Here is a 23284-nt window from a genome sequence, read left to right as displayed (position 1 = left end):
CTGTACTGAAAAAAATTTTCAAAAAACAACCCAGGAATCACTTCAAGTCATGATATTCAAAATTATGATCTGCATTATAAATCCCTTACCAAGGGATAAAACAGTGCCCCAGCCCCCCCGCCTTCTTAACTTTATCTTCGTTTTCCATACTGTCCCATAAATTCTTCAGTCTTCAGCATTTTCAGAATTACATGCTGGGAAAATTCTTTAGTACTGAAAAAAAGCGTTTCTCATCTAGATTCTTTGTCTTACTTTCAGCTTTATATCTCACTATTTTCTTAATGTTACACATACTCTTTGAAAAATTCTGCCATGTTTTTCCTTAAATATGCTCTCTTTTAAGTTTTAGATACTGTTAAATCTAGAATTCAAGACCATGTTAGAAATATAACACATGAAGACTTTACTTTTTGTATCTATATCCTCAGCTTCCAGAAGTGTGCCTGGAATATATAATGCGTTCAAAATATATGTGATGAATGCATGCAAGTATGAAGAATGATTTCATTTGCCAGAAATGAATTCTGGCATTTGTGATAGCTTTGTTTATTTGATTCTTTGTTTTTTAATGTATAGCTATTATGTCCACTTGTTTTAATTTCCTTATTAGCTTTAATGGGCTTGGAGAGTACTGAGTGTTTACTCACCAACTTTTCATTTCCTTTCTATCTTCTTTCCTTTTTTTCCTTCCTTTCTTCCCTCTTTCCCTTCCTTCCTTTATTTTTCCTGTTTTCCTTTCCTTTCTACATTACTTTCCTGTGTCTATCAAGGCACCTTACTTTGAACAGGCAATTTGTTGAAGTTATCTGAGAAAATAGGTAGGCAAATAGGAGAAGAAAAAAGGTGGAGGAATGGGATGAAAATGGGAAATTTTTGTATTAAAATTACTTCTCTCTATATCCTTAAAATCGTGATCATAATTAGAGATTTCCATTTTCAAAAAGACTGTTTTGCCCTCTCCTGAGAGCCTCTTTGACATCCTTGTTCCTCAGACTGTAAATGATAGGGTTCAGCATGGGTGTCACTGCTGAATAGAACACAAGAGATCACTTTATCTCTTTCATTCATTATTTTGGAGTTTGGTCTCATGTAGGCAAATATTGCTGACCCATAGAAGAGGATAACAACAATGAGATGGGAGCCACAGGTAGAGAAAGCCTTGAGCCTCCCCTCCCCAGACTGCATCCGGATCACAGTGGAGATGATATTCCAGTAGGAGATGAGGATCAGGGAGACAGGAGCTAGGAGGATGGCCACACCCATTGCAAAGATGGCCATTTCTGTGCTGTAGGTGTCAGCCGAAGCCAGCTTCAGGAGGGCAGGGGGTTCACAAAAAAAATGTTTAATGATACTGTTCCCTCTGTAGGGCAGCCACAGTGTGAATGTGGTGTCCACCAGAGACACAAGTGCTCCACTGGCCCAGGACCCTATGGCCATCTGGACACATACCCAATGTGTCATGATGGTGGAGTAGTGCAGCGGCTTGCAGACGGCCACGTAGCGGTCATAGGACATCACCGCCAGCAGTGCACACTCAGTACACCCAACCAGCAGTAAAACAACTATCTGTGTTGAGCATCCAGCAAAGGAAATGGCCTTCCTTCTTACCAGGAAGTGGGCTAGCACCTGGGGAACTGTGGTAGTAGAAAAACAGAGATCAGCAAAGGACAAGTTTCTAAGGAAAAAGCACATGGGTGTATGGAGCCTGGAGTCTACGTGAGTGAGCACAATGATGAGCAGATTTCCCAGCACAGTCAGCAGGTAGATGATCAGAAAAAGGAAGAAGAGCAGGACTTGTGTCTGTGGATCCTGTGAAAGGCCCAGGAAGACAAATTCAGTCACGTAAGTGTGGTTTTCTTCTCCCATGAACCTTTAGTACTGTTTATAGGTTAGCACCAAGGAGGGAAAAAACACGTATTGGTCAGTTATTTTTTTTTAATCTGAGAAACTTAAGTATTTTATTAATCAGTATCCCAGCTGGGCCACTGATGTCCACCTCTTGTTTCCATGTGGTAGAAAGCAGGATTCTTTTTGCTCCGTAGTTCGGATAATGGAAAGCTATTTCTGATTTTCTCTACCCTTGAATCTTTCAGTACCACCAGAGGGGCAGAAATCATCCTGAATGACCCTTGGCTGGAGTATGTATAGTTCTGAGGAGACTATAGTGCTGCTCACAATACCAGGTTTTTTTTTTCCCTGTAGGTTTGGGAAGCAAATATACTGAAGTTGCTTTAAACCAGTTAGATTTTTATGCTGCAAACTGACAACATTTATGAAGGCTGATTTTTGTCCTTATATTTACAAATTCTAAACACGTACTCTGAGCAAGGAATGGAATATTAAAGGAGAATATTGTTGTCTGTGATCCTGGCCCTTAAACAAATTCTTCTGTCATTTGTTCTCAGTGTGAAGTGGGTGGGTGCTGCGGAGCATCAGTATATATTGCTGCCTCATTGGTCTTGTACTCAGTGGCGTCCTTTAAACATGCTCTAATCTGTCCTCCACACTCTTATCTCTCCCTGCACAAGGTCCTTTGGCAATAATAATACTAATTATCATGTGTTGGGCAGTCTCCTGGTGTCAGTCCTTATTGTTTCTTTACACTTTTATTTTAAATCCTAAGTCCAATGAGCTAATGATTATCCCCAGTATAGGTGATGAAACAGATTCAGAAACTTCCAAGCTGGTTCCTCCTAAGCCTTCCTCACTCTTTCTATAGCCTGTAATTCTTTTTCTTATTACTAAAAAACTGGTTGTAGAGAAGGTTAAACTTTAGCCCAATTCTCTCCATTCCTTAAAGACAAACCCACAACTTTTTCCATTTTAAGGGCTTTAGAGCCAATCCACGATGGCAGAGCTCTCTATGTAGGCACATAAATAAGAGTCAGGTGTATTTGAACATATTTTTAAAGCACCCTGGGGGGTCTTGGCCAAAGGACAATAGAAAGAATTAAAGGAAAAGTGGTAAAGATTATTGTGGCTATTTGACTGCATATTTTAGAAAAACTCAAAAGGGAGCCAATTCAAGCTTAATAGGACAAGTAAGTGAACAGTCTTATACTGTATACTGAAAATAAACAAGTAGAAATTTTAGTAAAAAAGAAAAAAATTCCTTCACCATTGCTAAACTTAACAAAGTGTACACTTAAAAAACACTCAAGCTGTATTTGAAGAAAACCGTGAAACACAACATCTGAATAAATGAACATGCACACTAATTTTATGAATAGGACAATAGTCTCATAAAGACGTTCATCTCATCTGAATTAATTCATATATTTGCTGAAATTCCAACCAAGTTCACAGAGAATTTTTGTAATTAAATTTAATAATTTTATTCTAAATTTTATCTAGATTAGTAATTGTATGATAGAAAATGAGCTGTGGAAAAGAAAAATGAGGGAGTAGAGGAAACATATCCTACCAGATATAAAATATACAGTCGATTTTTCCTTCCTTATTAATATTGTGTATACTGAGCAGGCATAAAACATTTGACCAATAAACATATTGTGGAACAGAAACATATCCCAATATTTATGAAAATTTAATATATGACAAAGGTGGAATGTATCACTTAACAAAAGATATGGAACAATTGTCACAAAAGTCTGAGATTAGAACCTAGCATTTCCCCGAAGTTCAAACTTAAAAAAAATTAAAATAATTGTGTTTAAGGATTCTTAGGAAATCTATTGTGCCATAAAAGAATAGTCTGTACACGTGATTTGTAGATCCACGGAAAATAACCCGTTGATGGTGATTATGCCCAGGAAGTGGGGTTCTAGTGGGATTAGAGTGAGTGGCTGAGGGGACACTTTCATGTTTTTATGCTTACCTTATTGTCTGCCTTATATAATTTAGTTTGAATTTTCTAAGTGAAAAAAGAAAATTTAAATTATTTAAAATAAATAAATGTGTAAAATAAAAACATGAAAGAATTAACGATGATCTAGTACATACAATACAAATTGTAACAATGAAGATAATATTAGAATAGTGGGAAAACCAAAAGACAAATCACTGGATCAGAATAGAAATTAGAACCAGCAAAGTCTGCATAATAATTGTGTAAATGCTTCCAATAAGCCAGAAAAGCACATATTATTCAACAAATCATGCTAGGAGAATTGACTACAGGCATACCTTGTTTTATCGTGCTTTGCTTTATTGTGCTTCACAGATACTGTGTTTTTTTTTTTTTTTTTTTACAATTAAAGGTTTGTTAAGAAAAAACCTTCCAAAAGCATTTTCTCACTTTGTGGATCTGTGTCATATTTTGGTAATTCCTACAATATTTCAAACCCTCCACCAGTAAAAAGGTTACAACTGGCTGAAGGCTCAGCTAATAGTTAGCATTTTTTGGCAATTTTTAAAATTAAGGTATGTACATTATTTTTAAAGACATAATGCTATGCACACTTAATAGATTATAGTATAGTGTGAAACATAACTTTAATATATGCTGGAAACCAAAAAATTCATGTGACTCACTTTATTGCAGTATTTGCTTTATTGTGGTGGTCTGGCACTGAACCCTTAATAACTCTGAGGTTTACCTATAAATAGTTGACAAACAAATTAAATGTGTCTACTTTATCCAATATAGAGAAAACATTCCAAAAGGATTAAGGATGTGTGTCTGTCCATTACACACAGACACACATATATAAATAACCTTAAGCATTTAAAAATAAGGTGATTATTCATTGACCTTGTGTGGCAGAATAATTTTTTGAGCATTACAACAAAAGTATAAACTGTTTAAAAAAAACACCGATTTATTTGACTTCAAAACTAAGATGAATAAGTTCTGGAAATCTAATGAACAGCACAGTGATAATTAATAATACTGTATTTTATACTTGAAATATGCTGAGAAGAGATCTTAATTTTTCTACCCCTCCCCCCAAAAAGGTGGCTGTGAGTTGATACGGATATATTAATTAGCATGATTGTGGTAATCATTTCACATTGTATATATACATCAAAACATCATATTGTATTTCCTAAATATATGCAGTTTTTGTTTGTCAATTATACTTCAGTAAAACTGGGAAAAATATCTTGACACATTCACAAAATAAGATTTGAAAGTAAATGACAATACGGGAATAAAACTGTAACAAATGTAAGAGATCAAAGACTAATTATCTTTAGTACAGGAATCCTAATGAAAAATTAATGAGAAAAATTATGAACATTACAGGAGAAAAGGTATAAATATGAAATGACAATTTATAATAAATAAATTTCAATCTCAGTACAAGCAAAGTCACATTAAAATTAAATGACTTTTTTTAACCATCAGATTGGCATGAATTTTAAAAATGTATAATATCCAATGATAATAAGATTCTCACTTTGTTGGAAACAGATTATTAAAACCTGGCTGAGGGATAATTTGTCAATATATGGAAAATGTTCTAAAATGAGCAGTATACTTTGATAAAGTAAATTCAAACTTACTATTCTGTCATAAATAAATATAATAATATTTTGGCCAAAAACAAGGTTGGTAATGCCACAAAAATAGAATTTGGTGGGAAATTTATAGCTTTAAATGCTTACATTAGAAAACAGCAATAATTTACAATCAGTGCTCTAAGCTTTTACCTTAAGAGACTAGAAAAAGAAGAACAAATTAAATACAAAATAAGTACAAGGCAGGAAATAATAAAGATAAGGGTAGAAATCAATGAAGTAGTAAACAGACAAACAATAGGGTAAATCAATGAAACAAAACATTGATTTCTTGGAAAAGATCAATAAAATTGATAAACCTTTAGCAAGACAGCTTTAGGGGAAAAAAAGACAATACAAATTGCAGATGTCCATAATTAAATACACATGTCTCTTGTCCTATTGACTTAATAACAATTAAACGTTATAAATAATATTTTATAATAAATTTAACGATTTAGATGAAATGAACAAATTCCTCAAAAGATATAAATCACCAATACTGGTATAAGAAAAATGAGCAACTATCTGAATAGATCTACATATATCAAAGACAGTGAGTCTGTATTTAGTAACAGTCCCATGGCAAGGAATCTGTAGAACCTGAGGGGCAGTTGGTATAAGTTTTTGCCTGAGTCCAAAGACCTGAGAATCAGGAGCCCTGATACCCAATATCCAGCCTGAGAAGAGAGAACAAATTCACTCTTCCTTCTTTTTGTTCTACGCAGGACCTTGATGGACTGGATGATTGGTGAATGTGATTTTCTTTATTCAGTCTACGAATTCAAATGCTAACATATTCTGGAAGCACTCTCACAGACACACCCAGAAATAATACCTTATCAACTATCTGGGCACCCTGTAACCAGTGAAGTTGACACATAAATTTAACCATCAAACCCTGTGAAAACTCATATGCGAAAAGGAAAATAAGCCTCAACTCCCACTTCACACCATACACAAAAGTTAATTTGAGATAGATCTTACACTTAAACCTAAAAAGCTAAAAAATATTAAAAATTTCTATAAGAGAAAACATATCCATGACCTTGGAGTAGACACACAGTTTTTAAAAACCCTTCTCATCAAGGCACATTTCTGAAAATGAACAGACAAGCCCAGAGCCTGGGAGAAAATATTTGCAATCTTATATATAACAGACGTGTATGAAGAATACATGTAGAATTCCAGTAATTCAATTAACAGACAAAAGAGCCAATTAAAATAGGCAAAAGACAGGAGCAGACATTTCAAAAAAAGAGCCAATTAAAATAGGCAAAAGACAGGAGCAGACATTTCAAAAAGGAATATGTTCAAATGGTCTGCAGGCATGTGAACAAGTGTTGAACATGATTTCTGGGGGGAAGACTAAAATAAAAAGATTGACAAATTAAACTTTAACAAGTATAGGGAAACAGAATTCTCAAATATTGCCGATAGAAATATAAAATTCTGGCAATTGCTTATAAATTTAAACACATACTTACATTGCAGCTCAAGAATTTGCCTCCTAGGTATTTATCCGAGAGAAATGAAACATATAGACACAAAGACTTTTACAAGGATACTTATAACCTCTGTATTCATAATAGCTCACAATAAGATATAACCCATATATCCACAAATAGGAAAATGGATAAACAACTGTGGTATATCTGTATAATGGAATATTACTTAACAATAAAAAGAATTACTGATACAAGCAAAACCAAGGATGAATCTCAAAGCCATAATGCTGAGGTAAAAACGCCTGACACAAAAGAGTACATATCATATTTTTCTATTTATATGAAGTTCTGGAATAGGTAAATCTGACACAGAGTGGCAAAAATAAGAATAGTGGTTGCTTCTGGAGAGTGCAAGGGTAAAGACTGACTGGGATGGGGCAGGAGGAAACTTTCTATGGTGACAGAAAGGTTTCCAAATTCATCAAACTATACCCTGTGTAAATTATATCTCAATAAAAAGTTTTTAATTTATATAAAAAGAAAAAACAAGGTGGGTAAAATGAATCTGTGAGAGTTAATTACAATATTAATGATAACTGTAAATCTTTGAAAAAAGAAAAATATTCTTAAATAAATATAGAACATCCAAATAAAGGACTGCTATGCATCCACTGAAAAAATGTAAAACTATTTTATAACATCAAAATTTTGCAAAATATTTAAGATGAAAAGTGGATTATAAAAATATTTACACTCTAATTCTCATTTTAAAATTTGTCTTGCCAAAGTGTTCATGTGTGTGTTTTTCTGAGTGATAGGATTTTAAGTGACTTTTTCATTCCAGCTTTATGTGATTTTACAGTCTCAGATGCTCTCTAATGAAAACAAATTATTTTGTAATCAGAAAATAAGGCATAATCTTTGACTTGATCCTTTATAATCTGGTGCCTGCTTTCCTCTTCACTCTCATATCTTGCCTCTTCATAGCCTCTGACTTTATATTTTGGAACATTCTAAATATCCTTTCCTAAAGCTGCTATTCAGTGAGACATCCTGCGTTAAACTCTTCGTAGTCACTAGCTCATTTTCTCTTTAGGATGATCTTACTCTTTGGTAACATTATCTGTCCATTTTATGTAAATAATGAAACTAAGCCTTAATATAATTAAGTATATTTTCCAAGGTTTAATAACCCAGAATCTAAGCTTCATGCTATTAGCTACCACACATACTGCCTCTCTTTTGAAACCTAATAATGTCAAAATAAAATTAGCGTGATAGAACAGAGCAAGACTGAAATCAAGCAGACTTCCATGTTGCTGTACATTGACACAGACATTACTTGCATCTTTTGAAACTTACTATTTTATATTTCTGTTGTCTCAACTTTGCTTTCATCTCTTGAATTCCCTTACCAGATATTATCAATATTTTTTACTTTTTAGAGAAAAAGGCAGCAAATTTCACAATAGCCAAGAAGTGAAAGCATCCATCACTGGATGAATGGATATACAAAATGTGCTGTATACATGCAGTGGAATATTACTCAGTCTTTAAAAAGAATGAAATCCTGTCATACACTATAAGGTGGATGAGCCTTGAGGACATTATGCTGAATGAAACAAGCCAGTCCCAAAAGGACAAATACTGTTATGATTCCACTTATAGGAGCTATCAAAATCAGTCAAACTCATAGAAATAAACTAGAGTGGTGGTTGCCTGGGGTTAAGGGGAGGGAGAAATAGGGAATTGTTCAATGGATATAGAGTTTCAGTTCTGCAAGATGAAAAAGTGCTAGAGAGCTGTTACACAATGAATATACTGAACACTATCAAACTGTACACTTAAAAATGGTTAAGACAGAAAATTTTATGTTATTTTTTTTAACCGCAATTTTTTTAATGATTTTTTTCCTTGGGGGTAGGGGGAAAGAAAACAAAGAAAAGCAGGACAACCTCTGTTGATCATACCATTTCTTGTTATTTATTATCTAACTTTTGTTACTAAATTCATCAAGTATTTGTTCAGCACTAATTACTTCTACTTTTTTTAAGCATACCATTCACTCTTCAAAGCTTTTCAATCTCTTTTTTATTTTCATGACTATACTGAAACCAAACACACTCTTATCCAAGTAATGACATTTTCTCATCCCATATTCAGTCTCCAAGAAATTTGGCAAATTTAACTATAAATATTTCTTAAAATCTCTTTTTTGTTACTGTAGGACCAATGTATCTTACTGCTTTTCTTCTTGTATTTTTACACATCTTAATCACATTCTCGAAAGCCCATCCTGAGTTGTTACTTATAATTTCTTCTCCTTGTCTTCAAGCCATGTGAGATAGCAAATCACAAAAAATGCAAATGATACTACTACAGAATTGTGAATTCTCCTCTCGGCTTCCTAGCATTTTTGAAATAATTTTTTGCAAATTCTTTGAGTGATCTGTCTTCTGCCAACCTAAACATCATAAATTTTCAACTCTTCCCTAAGCTATTATCCTAGGCCATAGCCAAAAAATACTCTACATTTCTCCTAAACTTCATATTCCTTTGCAGGAACATTTTGCTCCCCCTGACTTTAACCACCCATTAGTTGCCTAGAGTCAGTTTTAATGGAATCATCTTCTTAAAATTCTTTACTCAGAATAAAGGTAGAGTTGACTGTTATCTTCACAATGTCCAGAAAACGATTTGCGCATACTTCTTTTCATGAAATTCATACATCGTACTTTAAGTATTTGATTAAATGTCTGTCTTTCTGGACTGAATTGTTTTTTCAAGGTAATAAAACATATTTCACTTAACTGTATACCAACATCAGCTGACACATAGTAGGGTTTAAAAGTGACTTGAACGAATGTATAGACTCATGCCTACCCTCCACATGAACACAATAACCCACCAATGCATTCATTCTCAAGAGAAATGTAGTTGAGAAGAGGGCCTGCGTGGCCATCCAGGGATGTCTGAACACAAGAAGATCCTGCTGTGTCCCCCATGGCAGAAGGTTCAGGTTCCATCCTGGACCTACTCCCAGTGTCCAAACCTAAGTGGCTAAAAGGAATGAGGAAGGAATCTCTGAAAAGAAAACTGAGATAGCGAGAGGCCGAGGAGAATCTGGCACACTAGATTTTGGTGCGAAAGGAGAGGCAGTGGGTGAGGCAAAGCCCACCTCCAATGAACAGAATCAAGGTTTCAGACTTTCTGAAAGGATTAACTCCCCATAATTATCCTCCCCACTCTCACCTGGAGGACTGGCAGGAGACAAACACAAGACAGTGGGGTCAGCGATGAAGAAATAAGGAAGATGTGGTTTCTGCAATCGCTAATCCATACCCTAACAGGTGACCTCCACTGCACTTTACCAAATATTCTGAAGGTTGGGACATCACCTGGCTATGAGTCTTATTCTAGCCTAAACCAAGGAGCACCATTTTATTAAAATTCCTGATTCAGCAAGGAACCATCTGGAGGATTTTCCTGGAAGGAACTCTTTAAACCGAAGGTCCTAAGAGCTATTGTAAATAGGGCATTCCCTGGAGCATCAGTACTATTAGCTTTTTTCTTTTCTTTTTTTTTTTTATAACCTTTCTATAATGAGAGATACTCTGGGGCATTTTTTATTGTAATCACAAACTGAAATACCTGAATCTTATCTGATGTCGGTCTAAGGACTTCTGGGGTCTCCAAGTTTTCTGCTAATTTTAAAAATAGAGTTTGCAATACTGATGGCAACATAAAAGGCAGCTGACATAAGTATATTCTGCATCATTCCAATGATACCTCTCTGCTAACAAGTGCCAGGGGATTTCAGAACCTTTGTCTCCAACTGTACTCAGAATGCTTCAATTATCTTCCACTAATGGGAAAAGAGTAACTAGAGGTACATGATGCAGTTCAAGATGTCATGACTGTTTAAAGCCTTTATTGTGGCTATTCAAATACAGAAGGGTGTTGTGAGAACTAAGCATAAAACATATGGCCATATAAACAAGACCAAAAGAGAATTATTTTTCCCATCAGACTCCCCTCTTTTTGAATCTTCATTATCCACAGAATTGCTCAGGTCAAAGACTTAGCAGGATATTTTGTTCCTCTCTCTTTTTTTTTTCTTTTTAAAAATTATTTTAATTTTTAAAAATTTAACTATTGTCAGTTTATAATGTTTTGTTAATTTCTGATGTACAGCATACTAACTACTATATATAAAATAGATAAGCAGGTTTATACTATATAGCCCATGAAACTATATTCAATATCTTGTAGTAACCTATAATGAAAAAGAATATGAAAAGGAATGTATGTCTGTATATGTGTGACTGAAACATTATGCTGTACACCAGAAGTTGACACACTACTGTAAACTGAATAAACTTCAATAAAAAAATGGAAAAAGTAAAGTAAAATACATAAACAGCAAGGTCCTACTGTATAGCATAGGGAAGCATAATCAATACCTTGTAAGTAGCCTATAATGGAAAATAACATATATATATATATATAAACTGAATTACTGTATTGTTCCTCTCTCTTTTTATCTCTGCATCCTATCAACCCACGTGATGTGCCATCTCCTGTGCCCTCCATTGCTGCAACCCTAGTTAAGACCATCATCTCCCCCAGGCTACCACAGTAGAGCTCAATCTTACTGATTGCTTCTCTTGCTTGTCCACTTGCAATCCACTCCCTGTACAACTCTCAAAGAGACCTTTTTAAAGTGTATATACGTAAGTGAGCAAGACCCTATGGGACCTTTCCAGGACAGACCCCTCCCCCATATCCTCTGCTTTAGCTCCTCTCTGAATATCCAGATAATTGTATCTGTGTTCTCCAGATGCTAAAACCACCACCAAATGGAAAAAATCAACTACTTGATGATCATGAGCATGTAGTCCACAGACTTTCTGGTGCCTAAGTACTGAGCACCATGAACCAATCAGAGAATTGTGCACGGCTGATCAGATAACCTGGGATGCCCTCCCTCAGCTGGCCTTTAAAAATGCTCAGCTGAAACCCTTCAAGGTATTGGGCTGGGGGTGGGGGGATTTGGGCACGAGAGAACAGTTCTTGCTGGGACCTGCAATAAACCTTTCTCTGCTCCGGGCTCCCAGGGTTCAGTTTGTTTGACTTCACTTTGTGTGGGGCACATGAACGTGCATTCAGTAACAATTCTGGAGAAGCCAGGAGTCTGTGCTCATGGCAGGTCAACCCCCTCCAGAGGCAGCTCCTTCCTGGGTCCCCAGCAGCTGCTGGAGCTCACTTTGCTCCAGGGGAGCTGAGACAGACTCTGACAGGAACCAGCTGCCCCAGAGCCTGAGGCTGTTTGGAGGAGAAACTTCCAGAGCTGCAGTCCACATTGGGAGTCACCTGGGGGTGAGTGGCTACAGCTTGGGCTGGCTGGGAATTTGACCCACTCCTTCTGGGCTCATTCCCTTGAGGGAAGTGAGAGACTCTGGGTCCGTTCTCTTTTGAGGGCTGTGCCAGTCTGTCTGGAGGCCTCCATCTGGGAGTGGAAGTGGAATTATTAGACTACACCTACTCTGATTGTCTGTGCAACCATAGCTTATTTGTTATTTGTGGTTTTGTGTGTATCATTTTGCAGTGAGCCACTGCAGCTTGTACAGGATAAGAAACTTCTACCCATTCCACCTGGGCTCATTTCCCTTCCTGGAAGTGAGACATTCTGGGCTCATTGGGAGCCACTCTGGATCCAGTCTCTTTCGGGAGCTAGGGCACTCTGGAAGCCTCCATCTGGGAGTGGAATTTTGGGGCTCCTTGTGTGATCCTTCGTTTGGGGGACCACGTTTGTTGTTTATATGTGCCTGTGTGTCAGTACTTCGGCCAGTAAGACATCTTTGGTGAGTAACAGGCTTGGAATGTGATGACACCAGGGTATCCTTCCCCTGTTGTGTTGGCATCACCTGCGGTGGAGTGTTGGTCATAATTTTCCCTTTGTAGCTTTGGTGGTTTATTCAGCTTCATCTCTGACAGGGCATTGGATGGGAATCTCCCTTTTGGGCTAGAGAACTGTGACTCTGTGAAACTGTTTTGCATTGTATTTGTTTGCTTGATATTTGATAATACCAGCTGTGAACAATTACGGGTGTTTCTAATTTTGTTCCATCTTTTGGCAAAACTGGGAGGTCTTTAGCTATGCTCCCATAAATAAAAGAAAATAATGTTTTTATTGCAACTTGTGTGACCTCAGTGCTCCCTGAGATCTGAAGAACAATGGCCCCTCATGGCTCTGCTTTTATATTAAACTGGGTCTTTTGCAATTGCTTCAGCCTTTTTCTTGAGGGGTGAGTATCTGTGGGTGTCTCGGTACCTGAGGCCAAATCCTGTTCTCTCCTCCTGGTTTTGCTGAAAGTGAGGCATGTGAATGTGAGTGAATGATACATATTTTAATATCTATTACCTGTCATTTCTTTAAACTGAAGTTGGGAACTGGAATAAAAATACCTGAAAATAACCAAGATGTTTGGGTTTTGTAAAAGCGGAGGAGAATTTTGCATTTCTCTTTCTATGCCTCTGAGATGTAAATAATCTACCTGGGCTCTGGAGGAAAAAATGTTTTTTTAAACTCAAAAGGAAAAACTGTGAGATCTCTGGTTCTGTCTGTCTTCATGTAAAAATTAACTTGTAAATGAGCTCTATTTAATTGACTTAAACGTGAGTGCTTAGAGACATAATACTTCTACGTATAAAGAAGCTGGACAGAACAGCTTCAGGTTCACATGATCTGGGAAGTGTTCGGTGCTGAATGATTAAAGCTAGCTTAACAATGCTGTAAATCAACTCTACTTCAGTTCTAAAAAGCTAGCTTAAGCTTGGTGCTATAATCAATACAGACATGTCTTTCATTGTACCTAGGTTTACTAATGGTCAATAAGTTTATTATTTCCATTGCAGAGTTTGTCAGCAGAAAGAAAAAATTTTATTTGGTGTGATGAAATTCTTACAGGTGAATTAAATGTAAATGAGAGGAGCTTTTGAATGAACTCTCTAGAAATAGTTGAGTCTACTCAACTATTGACCTCTCCAAATAGTTGGTAACTTGAAATTTTAGAATTGTGTTAAATTAAGTTAAATGATGGAAGCTTGTTGAATGGCTAGGTCCTTCCCAAACAAAATAAAATATTGAAATATTAATTACTGAACACTGGCTTCCATTTTCAGAGTAACTAGAGGTATTTGGCACTGTCAATGAATATGTTTGGTGCCACAGTGAGATATTTTCTATGAAAAGCAAATATTTTTGAAGATGATGTGTTTGTGTTTGCCAGTTTACCGAATGCTGATTTAAAAGACAGTTCATGGTTGCTTGCTTCTTGGTTTTTACTAGAACTTGAGTTGAGGATTCTAATTTAAACATGTCATTAAAACTGCTAAAATAATAAGGGAAACATTTCAGTATACAGTAGGAAGTAGGATATATGTTTTGAGTAAAAAAAAAAAAGGTGTGAGGAATGGAAGTGTATTTTGTGAAGGGAAAAGAAATGGACTTGGTCCTGAGCTTGTTGTTTCTAGATGGGGAAAAAAAGGGAAAACCCTTAGGGATACAGAAAGCTGTGGAAAGTTTGTAGAAAGGGAGCCCTAAAAAACAGGAGATGTATAATGGCCAATAGCTCCTGTTAAATATGTGTTAATACCACGTCAAAGGTAAAACCTACTCGGATAAAAGACAACTGGCTACCTGGCCACAAATCTCCACCCAAGTGCCAGGTCCAGTCTGGTTTTCAGGCTCATTCTGAGTTCTTCAAGGAACGAGGTTTTAATCATACAAGACTTGGAATTTGGGAATGTTTCCAACTTTGTTTCCATCCCCAAATCGAGGTAAGACTATACCCTGTTTCAGCAGGAAGTATCCAGAACTGTCATCACCCCATTCCCTGAAAGATATGGGGAAGGATGAAACAGGATTGGAGACTGAAACAGACTTCCTCTGCCAAATTGATGATTAACATCTCCGTCCGAAACATTATTCTCCTTCTTGTCCAACACCTGTTCAAGATTGAGACATATCAAAGAAAAGGGGGGAACTGTAACCAAGCAGGACTTTATGGGGCCTTCCTGGGACAGACCCCACCCCTATATCCTCTGCTTTAGCTCCTCTCTGAACTATTTAGACAATTGTATCTGATCCATCTTTCCTGAGTTCTTCATATGATAAAACCACCACCAAATGGAAGAAATTAACTACTTGATGATCATAAGCACGTAGTCCCCAGACCTTCCGGTGCCTCAGGATTGATGACCATCAACCAGAGAATTGTGCATGAGCTGATCACATACCCTAGGCTGATCCTCCCTCACATGGCCTTTAAAAATGTTCAGCTGAAACCCTTCAGGGAGTTTGGGGTTTTTCAGTTGCTAGCCAACAATTTTCCTTGCTCAGCCCTGCAGTAAACCTTTCTCTGCTCCAGACTTTCACGTTTTGGTTTGTTTGGCCTCACTGTGTGTCAGGCACATGAACTTGGATTCAGTAACATCAGGATGGCTTTCCATTGAACATAAAATAAAATCAGTCACCTTCTCAGGACTTCCAAGGCTGTTGTGAGTTGAATTGTGTCACCCCAAAAGATATCTACTTGGAATGTAAAATGAGACTTTATGTTTTGGAATAAAGGTCTTTGTAGATGTAATTAAGGGAAATCTCAAGATGAGATCATCCTCAGAGAGTGAACCTTAAACCCAATGACAGATGCCCTTTTAAGAAGAGGGGAGGACACAGACTGAGGAGAGAAGACATTGTGAAGACAAAGGTAGAGATAGGAGTTACGGTACCACAAGACAAGGAACACCCAGCTCAGTACAAAACCTAGGAGAGGCAAGGAAGTGTCCTCTGCTAGAGCCATCTGAGGGATCCTAGTCTGCAGATACCTTGACTTCAGACTTCTGGCCTCCAGATTATGAATTCCTGCTGTTCTAAGCCACCAGGTTTGTGATAATTTGTTATGGTAGCCCTGGGAAACTAATACAAAGGCCCTACCACTCTGGCTTCTGCCTGTTTCTATGACCTCATTCATTGACACTCTTCCTGTCACTCATCAGCCTTCAAACACTCTGACCTTTGTCCTGATCTCAACAAACTTTCTCAATACAAGCCATTGGGATGCTATGTTCTCTCTGCCTAGACCCTCCTCCCTTAGATCTCTCTTTGGTTCTTTTTAACCTTCTGGTCACAGCACAATGTTAATTTCTCTAAGATGTAAGATGTCCTTTAACTGAAATGTCATCTTCTCAGGTCTTTCCTGACCAGCTGCTTAAATTTGCATTTCACCCTTCCTTACCTTTATTATCTCACAGCATTTATTACCATCACACATTATGTGTTTTACTTTATTAGTTTATTCATTTTTATCACCCTCTTCTAAAACACAAGTTCTATGGGGATAGACATTTTACACTTTGTTCATTGCTGTATATCCAGTATCTAGAAGGACTGTCAATATACATTTATTTAACAAATGAGTTAGATTTTCATTGGATGGGATGAGTCAGGAGGTATGTGCAAGCCTGGAAAATGAAAGACAAAGTAATGGAATGAGTGTGTTTGTGTCATGGGACTTAGGCCAGGAAGAATGGATAACCATGGGGGAAATGGGCAGGACTGTGACGGACCCCAGCTATATTTTCATGGCTCACAGACCCTGCAAACAGGCCAGGGGGTGGGGATTGGTAGTGTTCCCACAAACTAATGACATGTTGGGTCAATGTCATGTAATATCTGCAGTTAGACCTTGAGTTGGGGGCAGGGGGCAACAACAGTGGATTTTTCCCCTAAGCGAAGGGCAGTTTAACAGGCCAAACACTGGTTAGAAGCTACTGGTCTGTCACTGATGGTGCTTCTGCTGTAACAGAAGGTTACAGCAGTAGTTAGAAAAGACTAAAGGGATCATTTTTTCCCACAGAGCAATCTCCACCTTCTAGGATTGCTTCTCACACGTCAGCCATTCTCTCCCACTTCCCAGAAAGGAAGTGGGTACTGGCACAGTTATATCTGCAGAAGAGGATAGAGCCAGTAATGGTCTTTGGAGGGAAGCAGTGTGCGGTATATGCAAGCTATATCATATTTGCTGGAATATGAGAATCCCACACATTATTGTCTAGACCAAAAGCTCCCCCATGTGCAGTTGAATTGGCTATAGCAGTATTTTGGAAATATACAGGAAAAAATACACAGGAAATCTACAGGAAAAAAGAGAAGAAAACAAAATAAAAAACAAGGCTCTAGTATCAGCTTCAGGGTAAAAAATGACTGACATTTTGTCACTGGAAATGATAGAGTCTAGCATATTGATATCAGATAGGACTCTAAGATCTGTAAAAGACTGTAGATGATGTTAGCATTGGATGAGGCTGACAAGCAGCTGTGGAGTTTAGAACCAGAAGGTAATATCCCCAGGTGAATATGGACTAGTGATCCAATAACTTGGTGGAAACAAGATCCTGTTTTAAAATTTTATATGATATATAAATGTAATTAATATAATATTCTTGCCCCATAATAGTGTTTTGCTATTAAGTTATAACCACAGAGAATAATCTTGAGAAAGATACAGTTGACAAACATAAACACCCTAGATATATAAGAGCACCTGTATGACCCTTTCTGATGTATCAGCCTAAAGACACTTCAGAGAGAAAGCTGTTAAAGATGTTGAACCTCTTGGGAATATGTTTATCCCCACAATTGTATGGCAGTATAGAGATCGTTGCCTCCAAAGAGGCTCTATCTTCCAAATACTTTCCTAAATGCCTCCTTAACATCCTTGTTCCTTAGGCTATAAATGAATGGGTTCAACATAGATGTTACAACTGAGTAAAACACAGAGATCACCTTATCCCTCTGGTTCATTTTCTTGGAATTTGGACGCATATATGTAAATATGGTTGAGCCATAGAAGAAAACAACAACCATAAGATGAGAACCACAGGTAGAAAAGACCTTAAGCCTCCTCTCCCCTGCCTGTATCTGAATCACAGTGGAGATAATATTCCAGTAAGAGAAGAGGATGAGGGAGAGAGGACCAGGGAGGATCACCACTCCCATAGCAAAGATGGCCATCTCAGCTTTGTAGCTTTCTTCTGAAGCCAACTTCAAGAGGGCAGGAGGTTCACAAAAATAATGATTAATTATGTTCTGGCCATGGTATGAGAGAGAGAAAGTAAATGTGGTGTCTACTAAAGACACAAATGCTCCACTGGCCCAAGATCCTATGGTCAGTTGAACACAAACCCTCTGGGTCATGAGGGTGGAGTAGTGCAGGGGCTTGCAGACTGCTACATAGCGGTCATAGGACATTACCTGCTAGGAGGGAACTCTCTGTGCACCCTGCTATTAGGAAAAAAATCATCTGAATTGAGCACCTAGCAAAGGAAATGGTCTTTCTTGTTACCAGCAAATGGAACAACATCTGGGGGACGATCGTTGTAGAGAAAAGGAGATCAGTAAATGACAGGTTTTTAAGGAAGAAGTACATTGGTGTACGAAGTCGAGAGTCAACGTAAATTAGCACTATGATGAGCAGATTCCCAAACACAGTCAGCAGGTAGATGATGAGAAATACTACAAACAGCAGGATCTGGGTCTGCTGACCTGAGGAAAATCCCAGCAAGATGAATTCAGTCAGATAGGTTTGGTTTTTTGTACCCATTGATGTGTGTTCCTGTCTACACATCCACATCAATAGAGCAATAAAAAACTGACTGCGGTTGAGCACCAAATCCTGAGGGTGTAGATCTCATTGGAAGAATAAATGTATTTGATTTTTAAAATTCTTGTAAATATTTGACTTGTGAATTTGTAAAATTCCCATCCCCATATTCCTCCCGAAGCTATCTAAAAATGAGCACTAACATATTATGTGAATTTGAAAAATATAAAGGGTTCTGCCTTTAGTAGAAAGCCCAGGTTTTTGTTTCTTCATAGTTTTCAGTCAGCAGACTTTCCTCTTTTATTCCATCAAGGAAGAGAACCAATAATAACCTTTTCTTTTGTGTTTCCTTATCATCCTTCCAAGTAGGAAGGGAATTTTAGGAGACCATTTTAGATCGTGTTGTAATCCACAGTCCTGGTCCTTTCTTCATTGGATCAGAGAACCTTGGCAGTGCCCAAGATTAAGGCATGATAGGACCTCATCCTCACAGAGCAGGACAGTGGAGACCAGACCAGACTTAGGCAGCACCTCACTCTCTGGAATTAGGGGGCCTACCCTTTGTGGAGACCGAATGCAGCCACAACTATGCCTGCATAGTTGCTTATCCAGTCAGCTGGAGAGGTGCATCAGTAGGAAATCAGGCACGGGTCCAGTGGTCTGCAGTCAGGCAGGAAACACTATTCAAAGTCTGTACAGTGCTGTACATCAGGAACAAGCAAGGAATAACCTGGCTGAATCCAAGCTCCTGGAGAAGGAGATTAGAGTTAGGGAAAGTAGCAGGGTCATCAGTAAATGGCTGGGAATCAGGGCTGGAGTCTGTTATTCCTGGGGAGGGTTGAAGTACTAGTCCTAGAACTGCCCTTTAGACTGAGGGAGATGTCAGAGCCAAAAGCCTGTCTGGCAGGGCCATCTTGGGATAAGGGGAAGTTGTAAGGGTTTGTTCTCACATCTAACTCTACATCTAGCTGGCAGGAGAGGACAAATGTGGTCTGATCAGTTGTGGCTGGACCACTGGCTCATGTGCTGCCAAGTAGGATTTGATTTGAAGACTACACATTTACAGTGAGATTTCTATTCATAAATAGCCATCCAGATGGAAATGAACATACTATTAGGGTCCACCAAACTTGTGGGACCAGGAAGGCAGAGTCAAGGAATAATCTGAGGAACTAGCAAAACTAAATGAGAAATTGCTTTCCTTTGGATATAATGTAAAGAGAATATGCAAGAGAATCTTTGATAAGTGCTACAACTTTAATAGCCCAAATAATCCATTACTGATCTCATTTCCTAATATTGTCTGATAAGCTCATTGTTTACTGTTTCATCATTGTGAGTTTCCATATGATGAACTGTGCATAATACATGTGTACAATTTGAGTTTTGAGGTATGTGTATAATACGATTTTTAAAATTAATTCATACATGATTGTTTTATAAGCCAGTCGCCCACAAATTCTTCAGTGTAGAAACCCTATCTCAATCCATATGACTGCATTTCCCAGAATATAGTAAGTTTTTAGGAAATGTTCACTGACTGGCTGAATTAGTAAATGAATAACTGAATGCATCCAGTAAGAGCAGAACCCTCTCATACACAATGGCACTGTCACAAATCTGCTTTTAAACTCTCCTAAACTCTAATAATCCCTGTTTAAAGCATAGTACAAAGCTTGTAAGACACAGCTGATGCTGGTCCAGCTTCATGTTCTCTTTGGAATGGGGAGATTCTGTGACGAACCAGGAGTAACACAGGGTGTGACCGCCTGGACCACTGGTGTAAGTGAGAGGGCACCAGTGGAGTTGTTCCTCTTCCAGTAGAAACAGGAACAGACCTTCAGTATGCACTCCTGTTCTGTCTCATTCTTACCCCTCAGAGGGAATATGCAATGTGGTAGCAGCCTGACAACTAGGTGCTGGGGCAGGGAGTCCCCACACACCCAACACCAGGACTCCTGAGCTCTGGCCCCTTCCCACCTCCCAGCCTGTGTTACAAGAAGCTCTGTCTTGTGTCCTAGGTATTTTGCTGTGAGTCCAGGGGGCATCACCCAGAGAGTGTGGGAAAAGTGAAAGGACAAGAACTCTGTGGAAACGAGGATGAAAAGTCAGAGCACAGGAAGGTTCTGGTAGTTGAAAAGGGGTAGCTAGTTTGAGAGACAATGGATCTTCTGATTTCTTGGGCTTTTTAGCACACAAACTGACCCTCCCATTAAGAGCCCAGTAGTAGATTCCTAAGGCCAAGAATTCTAGAGAAGAGAGAAAAAGAAAAATCTCTTCTCCCAAATAGACTGTGGATTGTAAAAATCAGGACAGGGCCCTTCTCCTAGGATAGACTTAAGTTGTCTGTTTCTGCAGAGACTTGATTCCTTCAGCATCTTCCTCCTTCTTACCTGGAAACCAGGGATGAGTTTATTCTAGAGATGGGGAACTTCGGGTAAATGGACCTGCCAGTGAGTCCAGCAGAGTAAGATCCAGAGATCCAAGCTGCAGATCCAGAGTTTGGTGCTGGATCCCCGTGATTCTTAGCCCTCTCCTCACAGCTGGCCATCACCTGGGCTTTTCTGTGGATTCCATTTCAACCTCTGGCTGTATTCTTGGTTGAATAGAACACTTATTTTTTAAACACCAATAGTGAATTGAATCATTTTCTTCCACGATCTTAAAAGATGAGGTCCTGGGAGATTATGCAAGTGGGATGTTCCCTAGGGTTCTTTTTGGGTATAGCTTACTCTATTATCTCTACACAATGAGATGTCATTGGATCTTCTTCTTTTTTTTTTTTTTTTCTTTGCTTGACAATTTTACTTTATTTATTTATTTATTTTTTAACATTTTTTAAATTGAGTTATAGTCATTTTACAATGTTGTGTCAAATTCCAGTGTAGAGCACAATTTTTCAGTTATACATGAACATGTATATATTCATTGTCACATTTTTTTCCTTTTTCAATGCCACTCTTCTGATTTTGAATAAAGTAACAGTTATAACTGGAATATAATATTAAACATGTAATATTATTATAAAAATCTAATTATTAATTTAAAAATTTAAAAAATCTGAGTTGAGGGAAAAGTTCTCTACTTTTCTGCATGTTTTAAACATTGAAAAGTTAAAGTAAAAAAAAATTAAAACAAACATAATAAAAGAAAAACACACTGTTGTAGAGACAATAATTCCCTTGGAAAGCCAATTCATCAAGTAAAATAGAAGTTAGGACACAGTGGATTTATATAACAAATGATCTAAAGACTATATAGACAAATTTTAAATCAGGTGGTCCAAACCAGAAAAAATGTCAGGTTATAAATATAGATGATAGTTGGGGTTATAATAACAAATAATACTAGGGCTGCTTAACTGAAATTAAAAAGCATTTTTAGAATAAAAATGAATCTTGTGAAATTTTTAAAAGGCATCAATTGCCTAATAGTGATTTAACAAAGGTTTTCAAACAGAAATAGATACAGCATAACACTGCCATTTTTTGATGAAAAGACTAGAAAATTCTAACATTGGAGTAAGAAATTATATGATTTAAGATAAGCCATCTTACATTATTTTGTGTTTATGTGAAGGCCATGGCCCATAACACTATTTTTTGACTAAAGAAAAATTGTATGTATTATTAGGAATTATACAATGGTGAAGCCAAAAGGACCGAAGGGTAGGAGAATGTAACAGGTTTGTGTAAGTTGGAAACTACCACAGTTTGTAAAATATATCTATTTAAAGCAGTCTCATCTGACCTTATATAAAAGCTTCATACGAAATGGGAAGACCATGCAGTTATAATGTAAATAAAGTCAAAACAAGGCAAATGTGGTATACAAATAAATAACCCAATTAAGACTTATAAAATGTGGCTTCCAAGGGCGTTAGGGTAAAACAGTATGCCTGTCATCCTTAAACTCTTGGCAAACGACCGTATTTCATTAATTCACTCATCCAGCATTGTTGCTGAGCCAGATGGAATCTCTCTATCATTTTATAATGGCTGAATGAAAATGTGTACTACTTCTGAGGATATAGGCCCACCATTCCAAAATCAAAAGAAAAACAAATGAGAAGAGAGATGTTCTGGGAAACTTGGGAAGGTCCTACACATCAGGCCAAGTAACACCTATGCAAAAGCACTTCTGTGGCCTCTTGTCAAGGCCAATGCTTGCTTTACCTGAAAAGAAGGGGGGCTTTAATGAATTGCCACTGGTTTTTCTTAGAGTCCTCAACTATAACATCCCCAAAATTATATACGTAGAAGTTCCAGTAAAGAAAGAGAACTAAAGCATGAAATTATATATTTTATAGATAAATAGAGTTTATCTCAGTTTGCAGTTTATTGGAACATCTACATTTATATATATTTCATATCATAAAATTATATATTACATTACATAATTTTATATTATAAAATGGTTCAACATATTATATATGTATGTGTGTGTGTATATGTGTGTATGTGTATGTATATATGTACACATACATACATATATATACACATACATATATATATATATATGAAATCTTGTTTTCTCTCTGCCATGACAAGGTTTGTATGCTCTCTATCTTACACTGTTTCTATTGGAGCCTGAGAGATGTTTGTCTCTCATATTTTCCTAAAGTTTAAAAAGAATTAAAATGAGATATCATCCAGGTCAGTTGATTATAGAGGAACCAGTCCCCTAAGCTCCTAGGAAGCAATAAAC

The 23284-nt window shown here is 37.3% G+C and overlaps 2 protein-coding genes and 1 long non-coding RNA gene across 3 annotated transcripts; all 3 read right to left on the bottom strand.

Annotated features, from left to right (window-relative positions):
• Window positions 1–432: 432 nt before the first annotated feature.
• Window positions 433–22814, bottom strand: LOC116666457. Its single transcript, XR_004323328.1, has 3 exons — window positions 22617–22814; window positions 9398–9403; window positions 433–443 (listed from the first exon to the last, which is right to left on the bottom strand). It is a non-coding gene; the product is annotated as an uncharacterized LOC116666457 (long non-coding RNA).
• On the bottom strand, window positions 583–4299 carry LOC102521545 (olfactory receptor 2D3-like). The gene is given in 2 exon segments (XM_032489149.1): window positions 583–1040; window positions 1042–4299. Coding segments are annotated over 2 exon segments (945 nt in total). The 5' UTR covers window positions 1867–4299; the 3' UTR covers window positions 583–920.
• LOC102518496 (olfactory receptor 2D3) lies at window positions 17241–18735 on the bottom strand. Its single transcript, XM_006179157.2, is given in 2 exon segments — window positions 17241–18228; window positions 18230–18735. Coding segments are annotated over 2 exon segments (954 nt in total). The 5' UTR covers window positions 18608–18735; the 3' UTR covers window positions 17241–17652.
• Window positions 22815–23284: the final 470 nt, after the last annotated feature.

This window comes from Camelus ferus, chromosome 10 (assembly GCF_009834535.1).
Source record: "Camelus ferus isolate YT-003-E chromosome 10, BCGSAC_Cfer_1.0, whole genome shotgun sequence".
NCBI classification, from domain to species: domain Eukaryota; kingdom Metazoa; phylum Chordata; class Mammalia; order Artiodactyla; family Camelidae; genus Camelus; species Camelus ferus.
This window is presented reverse-complemented; position numbering and strand designations above follow the sequence as displayed.